We start from the raw sequence: 12,728 nt of genomic DNA, 5'->3' as shown, positions 1-12,728 counted from the left end.
TGGCAGACCGAATCCAGAAGACACCAACGTATTTATCTTGAGGATGACATTTTTGTGCTGCCATCCCTTCTGCTTTTTTTTTTTTTCTCTCCAAGCAAACACACAGAAAACACTGGATCATCTGAACTCTGAAATGACGTGTACCGCTACTCCCCACTGGCTCCGTCCTTGTGCTTTCAGGGCGGCAGAGTGCTGCGATACTGCAGTACATTGGCCTTTTGCTCAGGAAGGGATGGAGGAAACATGAAGAAGCAGGTATTCTCTAATTCCTGTGGCACCCATGCTGCTCTGTACTGCAAGGAGGACCCTTAGAAATCCTTCAGCCTGTCAGCTTTATAGCCAGTTTGCACGTAAGAACAGCAAAAAGCCCCTTTGGGCACTGCAATAAACGTAAAGGTGGGCTGCGTTCTCAAGATGACTGCACTTGCTCAAGTAAAACAGCTTCCATGGTCAGGAGCAGCTAATCATCTGCCCTTTGCGTCCTCGCTGTCACACACGAGAGAAGGACAGGGTGACTGCAGCATCCCTCTGTATCCTCCCCTGGCATTTAGAAAGCACTCAGGGAAAATAAAAAAAAAGTAATTTACATCAGTTTTTGGCTGCCACACACGTATGCCTGGAGAGAGAGACAGGCACAGCCTCTCATTCTTGATTTTTGCATGAGGCAAGAGTAGCTTAAGTGGATGAAAGAAGCTTGTTCTGCATTTAGGAAACAAACCTGTCCAGAACGACGGTGCCTACGTGAATTATTAAAAGGCAAGCACATCTTCAAATCCAAATTAGCTGACCCTCTGCTCTTCCACGTCTATTTTCAGCCTTGACTGGAAAGAGAATTACAACAACACATGAATTTCTCCCAGAATCAGAGGCACTCACTGACTCTTGCCAAACGAAAGTTTCAGACAACAAGAGGTTAAAAACAACTTACTGCACTAGGGTGTGGGGTTTTTTAAACACGCAAATATTTATACTAATCTAAGACTCACAGAGTTAATTTCACAGTCCTGTTTGAGTTGCCAGTGCTTTTAAAAAATAACAATAATAATAAAAAAAAACCAACTACTGGCTTTTCACAGTGCTTCACTCTTTCCCAAAGGTTCATTAACGAAAACAGGCACTTTTTGTAGCTCAGCCCCACGACATCCTTGGGGAACAGCCAAGCGGGGCTTTCATCCTGCTCCTGCTGCCACCTGAGAGCACGCTGCTGGCCGCCAAGGGTTAAAGGAAGAGGAGAGAAAAGGGAAAGGGAGCACCCGGCAACCGAGCGCTCGGGACAGCATCCCCGGGGCTCTGCCGCAGCCGGCAGAGCAGCAGCAGAGGAAAAGTTTCTGCGATTTTCGGCAAGCCCTCGCGTGACGTCACCTCGGACAGATAATCTCGGCGCAGTCAGCACAGGCCTCCTGCCTCCCCATTGGCGAGCCCCTCGTCAGCAGACATCTGAAGATAATTATTATTGGCCAGACAATTATAACAGGAACAACTGTCACCCGGTGCCCATACCCCGACCTGGCGCTCTGCGGCGCGACGCGGGGGGACCCCGGCGCTCACGGCTCCCGCCACCCGCTTTCTGTCGCCGCCGGCCGCTTTTTGCCACCTCACGGCCTGCAGCTGGGAGCTGGGACCGCGGCGCTGCCAGCCCGCTCGCTGTACGCCCGCCGGAGCCGTGAATTTCCTGCAAAAAATGATAATTTATTTGTTCCCAAGAAGCGAGGGGGCTGGAGCTGCATTCCCCCTCGTGCGGTAGTTCGATGAGAAAAATAAAACAAAAATCCATCTGCAGATGATTTGCTTCATCCCTCTTTGAAGAAGTTTGGGAGGAGGTGCTGGGAGAGTTTGATCTGAGAATTCGTTTTAAGCAATTATTTTAATAAACGCCTGACTTAATCCTGATCTTACTGAAATCACAACTCCCACAAGGCGAGCGCGATAAGATCAGCGAGGTGCTGTACCTTCCATTAAGAGCTATCTATCTGATGGCACTGCAGGCAGACGCAGGCAAACAGACTCCCCACAACGTGACGTGTAAGGAGCTCGATGGGAGTAAACGGACCCGTCGGATCTTTAGCCTCCTCAAAAGCGGTCACCACTCGCTTGGGGAAGAGAAGCGACCCGTGGTGCCTACCCTGAGAGAGCAGCAGGCGGCGGGGTCGCCCCTGCAGCCTCTGGCAACTCCTGCCTCCACACCGGGGACAGGCACATGTCAAGGTGAGCACTGAGGGAGGCACAAAACCCATCTGCTTCGAAGCACTGGGGCATGGGCTGTCCCTTTTCCCTCAGTGCCAGGACGGCGGCCTGCTGATTTAGGCCCAAGCCCTAAAGAGGTCCCTGCGCGATACACGCTGCAGGACGAGAGCCTCCATGAAGCGGAAGGAGGACACGCGATTCCAAGCAAGGAGGACCTCATTTACTGCTACGAGACCTCTCCGCCATCAGAGGGGCCACATTCATGCAGGCTTCAGAGAGAACATTTCCAGAGGAAGATGTCGGAGTGAGGAAACCAACCCTGGCACGAAGGCGCGCTGAGGAAAGCTCACGTACCAGCCATCGGTGGCATATCTGGTATGCAGGATGTTCATTTGCCCCATGGAGCCACGGAGATCGGAGCAGGCTGGATGGAGGCAAAGGAGGTTCAGCTTTGGCCGATGAGAAGCAGCCATTTCATTCCTTGCACCATAATCCACCCAGACCAACCCTGCTGGTACCTAGGGGCACGCTGCTAACCCCGGGCTTCGCGTTCAAGCTTTTCCAGCTCTTGGCTCACTCAGATATAATTAAAAGGGCTTGTGAGTATTTAAGCAGCCCAGAACCCAGAGGGTACATAAAGGGATTAATGTCCTGCCTAAATCTGGGCTATGTCTTCATACGTGATGTAGTCAGGCTCCGAAGATGCTCCTCAAAATTCAGAAGACACGTTCAACACCTAGGGCCACTTTGTCACCCCTACCGTGCTACAGACCTTTTTTTTTGGGGGCTTTGTAAGATATCAAGAAATTTTTCTACGACAGAAGCAAAATAACAAATGCCACACCTATAGAATTTGTTTACCTCCATGTTAGGGTGATGCATTGCTTTCTAATTTAAATGACTATTACAGTACAAAATCTTGCACAGTATTCTTTGAAGCTAGACCACCTAGTCCATCTTCCAGTCCAAAGAGCAAACAGCCGTGTTTATCCCTATAAATTACTACTTAGGAACCTCATCTTATGTTAATGATGCATACATTAAAGTTATGCCTACAAAGCCAAGAAGCCAAGGACTGCCATCGACGCCAGTGCAGGCAAACGTACAGTGTCATCCTGAAACAATGCAGAAAAGCCTTCTTGCAAGGCCCTTAGCCACTGCATGTTACCAGCTAGTTTTCCCCTATAATATCAGCTGCTGGAACAGGACCTGTTCCATTGAGCGAGTAAGTTTCCTTAAGATAAAAACGCACAACTTAACTTGAAACTCGGAAGAAGCTTCACCTGCATTTTCAGGAAAAGAGCGCTATTACAGAGACCTCAATGGGCACAGCACCACATCACTTGCAGAAACCTTCCTGGGCCACAGGCAGGTTGCTCTTCTTTACTTTCAGGTGAATGAAACATACTAATTCACCGGTTCCCTTACAGAAGGCAAAACTAGACTGCAAAGCATGTGTGCACAGACCGTCGTGCCTCTTTAGCTGTACAGCAGAAGCGCAAAGCTGATGGTCTCCTCCTCTGAACCCGGAAAGTGGGAGCCTCACGTTATTGGAGTCCCAGCTGGCTAACCTCTGCAGCAAATGAGACAGTGAGGGAGGCTTTAATAGCACTGCTTAGCATTTATATAGTGCTCGACGTCCTCCAGGCCCTCCGCAAACACTACCTAAGTCATCGAAGCGCCCCAGGAGGGCATTTCAGCATTATTACCCCCATGGTCTCTCCCAGCTGGGGAAACTGAGGCCCAGGAGAGGTTATGTAATTTTCTCAAGGTCACATAATGAGGTGCAGGAGAGCCCAAAGATAACATGGGAGTCCTGGTTCCTAGTCGTGTTCTTTAATCTAAACTGCATCTCTCCTGGGTTATTACCCAGCTAATACACAAGCTCAGATATCGCCCCCTCCATCCTCTTTTACCCGTTTGCCCTATTCTGACACCAGTTTTTTCTCCCGGAACACGGACAAACTGGGAAGCATCCAGCACTCCCAGCCCATGCACATCTACGTGCCCTCATTCCTCCCAAAACACCAGCGAGGCTGGGTACCCCTCGCCACCTACTGAGCTCACCCGCGGGCCAATGGAGCACTTTGGTGGCCGTTCCCTTTAGCCTACCCTCAAAAAATCCAAACCACCCTAGCAAAATAAGGGCAGGATGCCCTCAAGTCCCCGCCTGGGACCCTCCGGCACCGCCCGTGCCCACGGTGGGGTGCCAGGTCCCCAGCGCGGGGGGTGACAGCAGGACAGCGAGGCAGGGCTGTGTCCATCTGCAAGCGTCCGTCAGTCCGTCTGCCACCCCGGGGCTCCCCACGCAGGGAAAGTTAATGGGGGCTGGCTGCAAATGAAGTTTGAGGAGGGGCTGGGGGGAGATGGAGAGGAGGAGGAGAGGGGATGGAGAGGAGGAGGAGAGGGGATGGAGAGGAGGAGGAGAGGGGATGGAGAGGAGGAGGAGAGGGGATGGAGAGGAGGAGGAGGAGGTGGAGAAGGAGAGGGGATGAAGAGGAGGGGGAGAGGGGATGAAGAGGGGGATGAGGGGGGATGAAGAGGGGGATGAGGGGGGATGAAGAGGGGGATGAGGGGGGATGAAGAGGGGGATGAGGGGGGATGAAGAGGGGGATGAGGGGGGATGAAGAGGGGGATGAGGGGGGATGAAGAGGGGGATGAGGGGGGATGAAGAGGGGGATGAGGGGGGATGAAGAGGGGGATGAGGGGGGATGAAGAGGGGGATGAGGGGGGATGAAGAGGGGGATGAGGGGGGATGAAGAGGGGGATGAGGGGGGATGAAGAGGGGGATGAGGGTGAGGGTGAGGGTGACGATGAGGAGGCAGGGGGAGGCCGGCACACCGCCACCGCGTGCCCGGCAGGGTCGGGGCAGGTTAGCGGCGGCCGCGGGGCCGCGCACGGCGCCTCGGGGCCGCGCGGCGCGCCCGCTCGCCACTCACCAGTTCTCCTGCATCCACTGGATGGCCTCATGCTCGTTGAACTGCTTCTCGAATTCGTATTCCTGCAAAGTCAACACGGACATGTTCATTGGCCCGGTGGCTGCGCAGCCGCTCCCCGCGCCGAAATGCTGCCTCCTCCTGCCTCCTCCTCGGGAGCCGGGCCCCCGCCGGGGAGCCCCCGCCTCTGGCCTGGCCCGCCCCGCCTCAGCGGTACCCCGGCTTTGGCATGGCACGGCTCGGCTCGGCACGGCTCGGCTCGGCTCGGCACGGCTCCGCGCCTCTCCGCCCGGGCCCGCCGGTCTCCTCCTCTTCTGCAGCCGCCGCGCAGCGCCCGGGGGCGGCGCGGTCTTAGTGCCCGCCCGCCGCCACCACAGACACCGCCCGGGACGCCCGCCCCCCGCCGCCGGCACCCCCCCGAACCCCCGGCCCAAAGAGCCGGGGAGACGGCGAGACACCCCCTCACCCCCCCACCCAAACGGCGAGACACCCCCTCACCCCCCACCCCCCCCCCCCGAAATCAAGAAGCACGGGATGAGGTTAAGCAGCACACGCCCCCCCCCCGCCCCCCCCCCAACCCCCAAAATAATAATAAAGCTCCCCAAAATAAAATCCAGCCCCCTGCCCTTCTCGCGTCTCCGTTCATCATGCACCTGCTCTGCAAGGGAAGGGGTTGCCCCTGGGGTGGGCGACGTCCTGCGGGCCCCCAGCCCTGCTTTTGGATGCCGTCAGGTCAATGGGGCCTGTGGAGCGTGGACCCTCGCCTCGGGGAGACCCTAAGCGCAGAGCCATCTCCCACTCAGCTCCTCGTAGGGCACGCAATGTGTTTATGTGTCCTTAATTTTCCGCATAGGGCACACAACGTGTCCTTAATTTTGTCTTTCCTGCCGCATCTGCCACATGCTGGTGTCTCCAGCTGAGCTCCTCCAGCACCCTGGGCGTGTTTTACTGTAAGAGCTGGGCTAAAATAGCGGTCCCCACTGGGACCCCACTGGGCTTGCAGTCCGAAGGCAGAAGGATTGCAGCCTTTGTGCCCAGAAAGCCAGCCATAAATGCGCAGAGCCGGCACAGCCCAGCACACTCTTGAGTCTCGTAGACTTCACTTCTCATTGACATGGAGGTGCGTGACATCGCCCAAGCACTGAGACAAAAAATGAGTTGGAGCCCTCAAGTTGTGGGATATCAACAGCTAGCCGGTTTGATGTTCAAGATGTTTGCATCTTGACTACCATGCTTGTCAGTCATGTTTTTTGACATTTTTTTTTTCCCCTGACAATTAGAACTCTTCTTTCCTAATGTGGACTGTGTTTATCACATCATCTGACTTGGGTTTTATACAAAACACACAGCTCATACTGAAACACCAAGGCGGTGTTAAATTATTATTTATTACTACTGCACCCAGAGGCCCTCAACGAACCAAGGTCCAGCAGTCCTGTCCTCAAAGAGATTACTGTCTGTATAGACGCGACCAAGGGGGAATTCTTGTTTTCCAGACAGAGAAGGGAAGCTCAGAGAGCTGGAGGAGTTTTCAGGACAGCTTCACATCAGCTTTCCACAGCCACTGAACTGGCTGTTGGAGCAGGGTTTGGGTAAAGCTGCATTCGTTTGCACTCCTGCTCCAAACGACCTGCCCCTAAAGGACCACGTTGGTCTTCCAGATGTCCACCAGCAGGCAGCTTCGGTGGACAGGGAGGGAAGAAGGAGAGAGACATCTCCAGGGCAGCCACGGACAACATTTTGTGGATGTTTGGAAGCACAGGGTGAAGCGCTCCTACAGCTGCAATGCTCGGGCTCTGAGACATGGGACTGCTCCTTGCCATCATGGTGGAGGAGAAATGCCACCTCCAGCTGAACAGTGGGGTGGCAGTGCCCTCATCACAGTGTGTGCCTGTGCTTACTCCAAGGGCGGGCACCACGAAAGGCTGCAGGTGATATTACTCATGCGTCTGAATAATATTTTTAGTAGAGATATGTGGAGAAGTTCATTTGCGATACAACAAATGCTGGTGTACGTTAACGCTCTTTCGTCAAGAATCATGGAATCATGGAATCACAGAATGCTTTGGGTTGGAGGGGACCTTAAGGATCACCTAGTTGCAACCCCCTGCCTTGGGCAGGAGCACCTTACATCAGACCAGGCCTTCTGGGCTGCAAGCACACATTGTTGAGCTTCTTGTCAAGCAACACCCCCAAGTCTTTCCCAGAGCTGCTCTCAAACCATGCTCAGCCTGTACTTGTGCTTGGGATTGCTCCAGCCCAGATGCAGGACCTCGCCGTTGGCCTTGTTGAACCTCGTGAGGTTTGCACAGGCCCACCTCTCAAGCCTGCCCAGGTCCCTCTGGCTGGCATCCCTTCCCTCCAGCATGTTGACTTCACCATACAGCTTGGTGTCATCGGCCAACTTGTTGAGGCTACACTTGATCCCACTGCCCATGTCACCAACAAAGATGTTAAACAGCACCAGTCCCAAAACCGACCTCTGAGGAACACCACTCATCACCAGTCTCCACTTGGACATTGAGCCGTTAACCGCAAAAATTTGAGTGTAACCATCCAGCCGATTCCTTACCCACCAAGAGGTCCATCCATCAAAACCATATGCCTTCAATTTAGAGACAAGGATATTGTGCAGGACAGTGCACAATACCTGGACTTCGTGCAAGTCCAGGTAGCTGATGTCAGTTTCACTTCCCCTATCCACCAATGCTGTAACCCTGTTGTAGAAGGCCCCCAGATTTGTCAGGCCTGATCTGCCCTTTGTGAAGCCATGCTGGCTATCACCAATCACCTCTTTGTTTTCCATGTGCCTTAGCATAGTTTCCAGGAGGATCTGCTCCATCATCTTGTCTGCTCCATCATCTTGCCAGGCACAGAGGTGAGACTGACTGGCCTGTAGCTCCCCAGGTCTTCCTTTTTTTTCCCCTGTTTAAAAATAGGGGTTATGCTTCCCCCTCTTCCAGTCAGTGGGAACTTCACCAGACTGCCACAACTTCTTAAATATGATGGACAGTGTCTTAGCAACTTCACCTGCCAGTTCCCCCAGGACCCACGGATTCATCTCATCAGGTCCCATGGACTTGTGCACCTTCAGGTTCCTTAGATGGAGTGACTCTTAAACAAGCAAATCTGGACCCCAGCTTTGAGAGAATATTTGGGTATTATGTAAACTTATTCCTATGAGCAGCAAAATATGTTTCTTTTGTCTAAAAATAGAGTTGTTACAGCAAATCCATACCTTTCTTTTAGCAAGCTTAAACTCACATTTTATAATCAGGCAGGCAATCTTGATGAATAGATCCAAAGGATGTAATAAACCCTCCTGATTTCTTACAAAACCTTGTCCAATAATTCTTGAGTCAAGCCTATTTATTAGTTTTTTTGGTTTGTTTTGTTTTTGTTTGTTTGTTTGTTTTGTTTACTTTGTGAGACAGCAGCACTGCCACGCTTCTACTTTTTGCCCAAAATAAACCCCCATACAGGTCCTTTTAGTTGTTTACAAGGAAAATATATTTCCACATTTACAGCAGAAAGGCTTATTCTGAAAAAGTGATTAAACAGGACTGAATTTCTGGAGTTACCAGAAATTTGAATTTGAGAGAAAAAATATCAACATCCCCTTTTTGCAAGTCCAAAATATTTTGCTTTAGAAACTTGAGTGGCTTAATGGCTTATCCCATCTGATTATTACACGAGTATCTGTTGGGTTGAAGTTGATGGTTTGGGGTTTCTCCCCCAAGAAAACAGTTGTTCAGAACAGAAGTACCCTGTATGCAAAGTTCCCAGAGTGCATCGAAGGACTTCAGCAACCCCAAAGTGTAAGATTAGCCAGAAGCTTTGAGTAAGACCTTCTCCCTTGCCAAAGGTTTCCCAAAGTCCATGTAAGAGCTGGCAAGATGTAACAGAGCTAAGCTGAAGGCTGTAATGCGCCTGCAATTTCTGCCTGGAAGGAGCATCTCCAGGACACCAGCTGCTGTCCAGGCTTGGCAGAGGATCCGTGTGGTGTTTGGGGCTTGTTCGGGAGCGCTGACATTCAAGTCCCAGCAGTGCTGGAAAATCAGCTGCTGCCATTTCAGGAAACAGAGCCACAAAATGCCAAACTCCACTGAGATTCAGAAGAGTCTCAAAAGCACAGCAGGGATTTCTCCAGGTTTGCCATAGCTCACAGGACTTCTACTTAGGTCAAGCAATCTGCAGTGAGTCCTTCTTCCCTTGCTGTCCCAGTCCCGTATGGGCTACCTGAGAGATCCTCCTACCACATGGCTATCTGGAAGTTAACACTTCAGCTCACCAGCATTTACAAATATTCACGGATACTGGAAGAAGGTATAAAAACCTCCATGGCCTTGAGGAGTTTGTAAGCCCTGCTTCTAGTTGCTTATATCAGCTGTATTTGAAAAGAGTAAACAAAAATATATAGTCTATTTTAGGGAAATATAACTTTTACGTACCATTTTTTAAAGTAATTTAATTACTTCTCACATGAAAGCAGTACCTAGAAGTGAAACTTGTAAATACCTTGCATGAGAAGGGATGTGGAGAGAATATAAAGTTTCAAAATGAAACGTTCAAAAGACAGACAACACACAACCTTAGTCAGTCCTTCTGCACACATTCATGTACATACTTGTATTTTTTTTTCTATGGGTTCCTTGTCTCATTTAGTAAATGGCCAGTTATCAAGAATGACTTTTTATTCCCCTCATTCAGTGTGTCTCCTAAGGCTGTACAAAATGCGTAGCAGCTAAATGCTGCGTTTTATACCGGATAGACATTAATGCCATTTCCATTTTGCCCAAGACCCTTTGGTTGAATAATGCAAGTTGGTTGAATAATCCTGAATCATTCAGGATTTACAAAGAACTGTCTAATCAGGTTGGGCACCTTACCATCATCATTCCCATTACTAAGCAAATACTTTTTCCTCCCTGTCATAGTGTTAAATTATTACAGAAACCATTAGGCTTCTATTGCTGTAAGGAGCAATTTTGAACAGTTTGCCGTACCGATGTATAGCTAAGTCTGGACTAAACTCTTAGCAGCTGCTGGGAAATGAGGTGCTATATTGCTGACAAGTCAACATAAGGTATAGTAAGTGGCAATGAGAGATGGCATCGTGATTTAAGCATAGCATCAATTACTAAAACAAACAAAAACTTGAAGGAGGCCTGTGCGTTTAAAGCTTTTTTCCAGCTGCATCAATTAAAGGATTTAATTCCTTTCCACTTGAAAGCAAAACAACGTGCAAATAATGGAAGCCATGGAAAACTGGGGGTTCCTGCGTACCCCATAATCTAGAAAAAAAATCAGTGGTGCTCTTGGATGAAGGTAATGGCAGCTGGTGTCAAGAACGAAGAAGGGAGGCCTCCCTAGGACTACTAGCCGGTCCTGACCGGTCCTACGAAACAAAATGAAAGCTTTCATCAAGTGCCAGGGAATAAACAAAAGAATGGCCAAGGGCTGTTTATCGTCAGCCCAAGTCTCTCTGTCAAAGCAGGCCTGCAAATCGGGTTAGTGTTGTGCCACTGCATTACGCCTGGACTCAGCCACTGACAGCTGGAAAGTTGCTTGGATGGAGGCTGTGGTGAGGCTGAGCAAATCCCGTGAATAAACTGCTGCACTTGGGCAGCATCAGCTCGTAATAAATCATTAGTTAGCCCCAACCAGAATTAAAATGTCGTAAAGGAATTTAAAGCAGAATTATTGTGTCATCCTTCAGATCTATAAAATAACCCATGTCCCAACATACTCCTGTTCTGTTGTACTACAGTCGTCAAAGACAACAGCTTGATCACATACTTAAAAACCACCTGACTGCTCTGAAACCACCAAGCTCTAATCTCACCTGCAATATTTTTAATATTAATGCAGCTCGTGCCAGTTACAAGAGAAATGAAGACAGACGGGTAAACTGCAGCTTAAGGGCCAGGCAGCAACTCCAGGGTGCAGCTCTCTTGGGTGGCTCAGACAGAAATCTGCCCCTCCTGATGGCCACGGCAATGGCTTGGCTTGGCCAGATAGCATCTCTCTGTGGTTACAAGCAGGGCAATTATAGCAGCGTCTTCACACGGTTCACCTTCTCAGTCCCCACCCTCAGTATTTTCTTCAGTCACAAGCAGCAGAAGCATTTTTCAATTCGTGCTTAAGCTACGGGCCACGGTTCTGTGGCAAGAAGTGGAAAACCTTTTGTGGTTACAAAGCGTGCAAAGTCTTGTGCATAAACTGCAGTCCCATGGCAAGACCTCCCACATTACAGCCATTTCCATTTAAATCACAAAATTTGTATTTCCCATCTTTCCATACACTAGTAGCAGTTCTGAGGATGCCCCAGATGGTATTCATTCATAGGCAAAAGGCATGATTTATTTTTTTTTTGTCTACATTTTCTGGAAATATATCTGTAGTGTTTCATCTCTACAAGCCAGGGAGAGAACACCACCGAAAGCTTACTTTCCTCTCTGGACTCCTGGGTTTGATGCTACCAGTAGATTTTAGAGAAAATAAATTCCTCTTCCTTGCTAAGAGGTCAACAAAAATGATCTATTTTTTAAGGGAAGGAGGCGAGATAGAGCAGTGAAAGACAAAAAGGACGTGAGCACAGAAGCCTGTAGCTAGGTACCTGTGCTGGACCACCTAAGTCTGCATGCTGAGTCTACAGAAAAGGTTGGAAGAGGAATCAGGTTTTATAGTGTTTGGTGCTGGATGGCAATACACGTGTTTGCTTGACATTCCTACATATTACTTTTTAATTTTATTAGGTTAAAAATGGGGAGGGTGGTTGAAATAGTGGGTTCTGTGCAACCATGCTCTAAAGACTAATTCATTCTTACACAGCAGTACAATAAAGTCACAGAAGCAGAAGGGACTGCTTCAAGTGATCGGTGCTGTTATTGTATGTGTGTATTTATGGGTAGGCATGTGCATATTTTGGGTGACGAGTGAGGAGAGATACAAAGGCACCGACGAGTGTGTGTACCTCAGCCTTAACTTCCCATACTTTCTCACACTCTAAACTTCTTGAAAGCTTTTTTATTGCGTCTTGCACAATTTTCGAAAGAGATCAAAAAAGGCTGCCTGGTGCTTGGATGGAGAGGCTGCATATCAAAATGCAGGGCATCCTGAAAATCTTGTGGTTGGGTTTTTCTCTGCACGGTTTCAGTCTCTAGCACAGAGCTTGTCTGCCAACAGTGATTAGGAAGGTTTCATCGAGCAGGCTTGGACTCTTCACCTACTTCTGCTCTGTACAGGTTTATCTGCTTCCAGAGCCAGCATAACTGATATTGCTATCTCTCCTGAATAAATCAGCTCTCTACACTCCCTTCCATAAAAAAAAAAATAATAATACGCAACAGTGGTATTGCCAAACTGCTCACAGGCTCTATCCCAACTATCACAGCTTGTAGTACATAGAGAACTTGATTCTGCTATGGGTTTTTGTGCTGTATCTCGCAGTGGTCCCAGAAAGTCCTGCTGACCTCGACAGGGCCAGAATGCGTTGCAGTGCTTGCTGTCAGAGGCAACGGAGGCAGTAATGGCATCTGGAAATAGTGCTCAGCCCACTTGCTGTCCATTAAAAGATGAGAGCCATCACCTGGAATCCCTCAGCAG

General features: G+C 49.7%; 1 protein-coding gene across 2 annotated transcripts in view; it reads right to left on the bottom strand.

The window, feature by feature from the left end:
• Positions 1–5,447, bottom strand: part of ELOVL6 (ELOVL fatty acid elongase 6) — a 70,564-nt gene extending 65,117 nt beyond the window's left edge. Inside the window, exon 1 of one of the 2 annotated variants that reach the window (XM_080588834.1) lies at positions 5,124–5,447. Coding sequence is in view for 1 of the 2 variants with exons in the window: in XM_080588832.1 (XP_080444958.1) it covers positions 5,124–5,212 (89 nt within the window). In the remaining variant the exon portion in view is untranslated. The remainder of the gene's footprint in view (positions 1–5,123) is intronic. The other variant, XM_080588832.1, reaches the window with a different exon arrangement.
• Between the last annotated feature and the right edge of the window lie 7,281 nt (positions 5,448–12,728).

Source organism: Anser brachyrhynchus, assembly GCF_964034855.1.
Source record: "Anser brachyrhynchus genome assembly, chromosome: 4".
NCBI classification, from domain to species: Eukaryota; Metazoa; Chordata; class Aves; order Anseriformes; family Anatidae; genus Anser; species Anser brachyrhynchus.
This window is presented reverse-complemented; position numbering and strand designations above follow the sequence as displayed.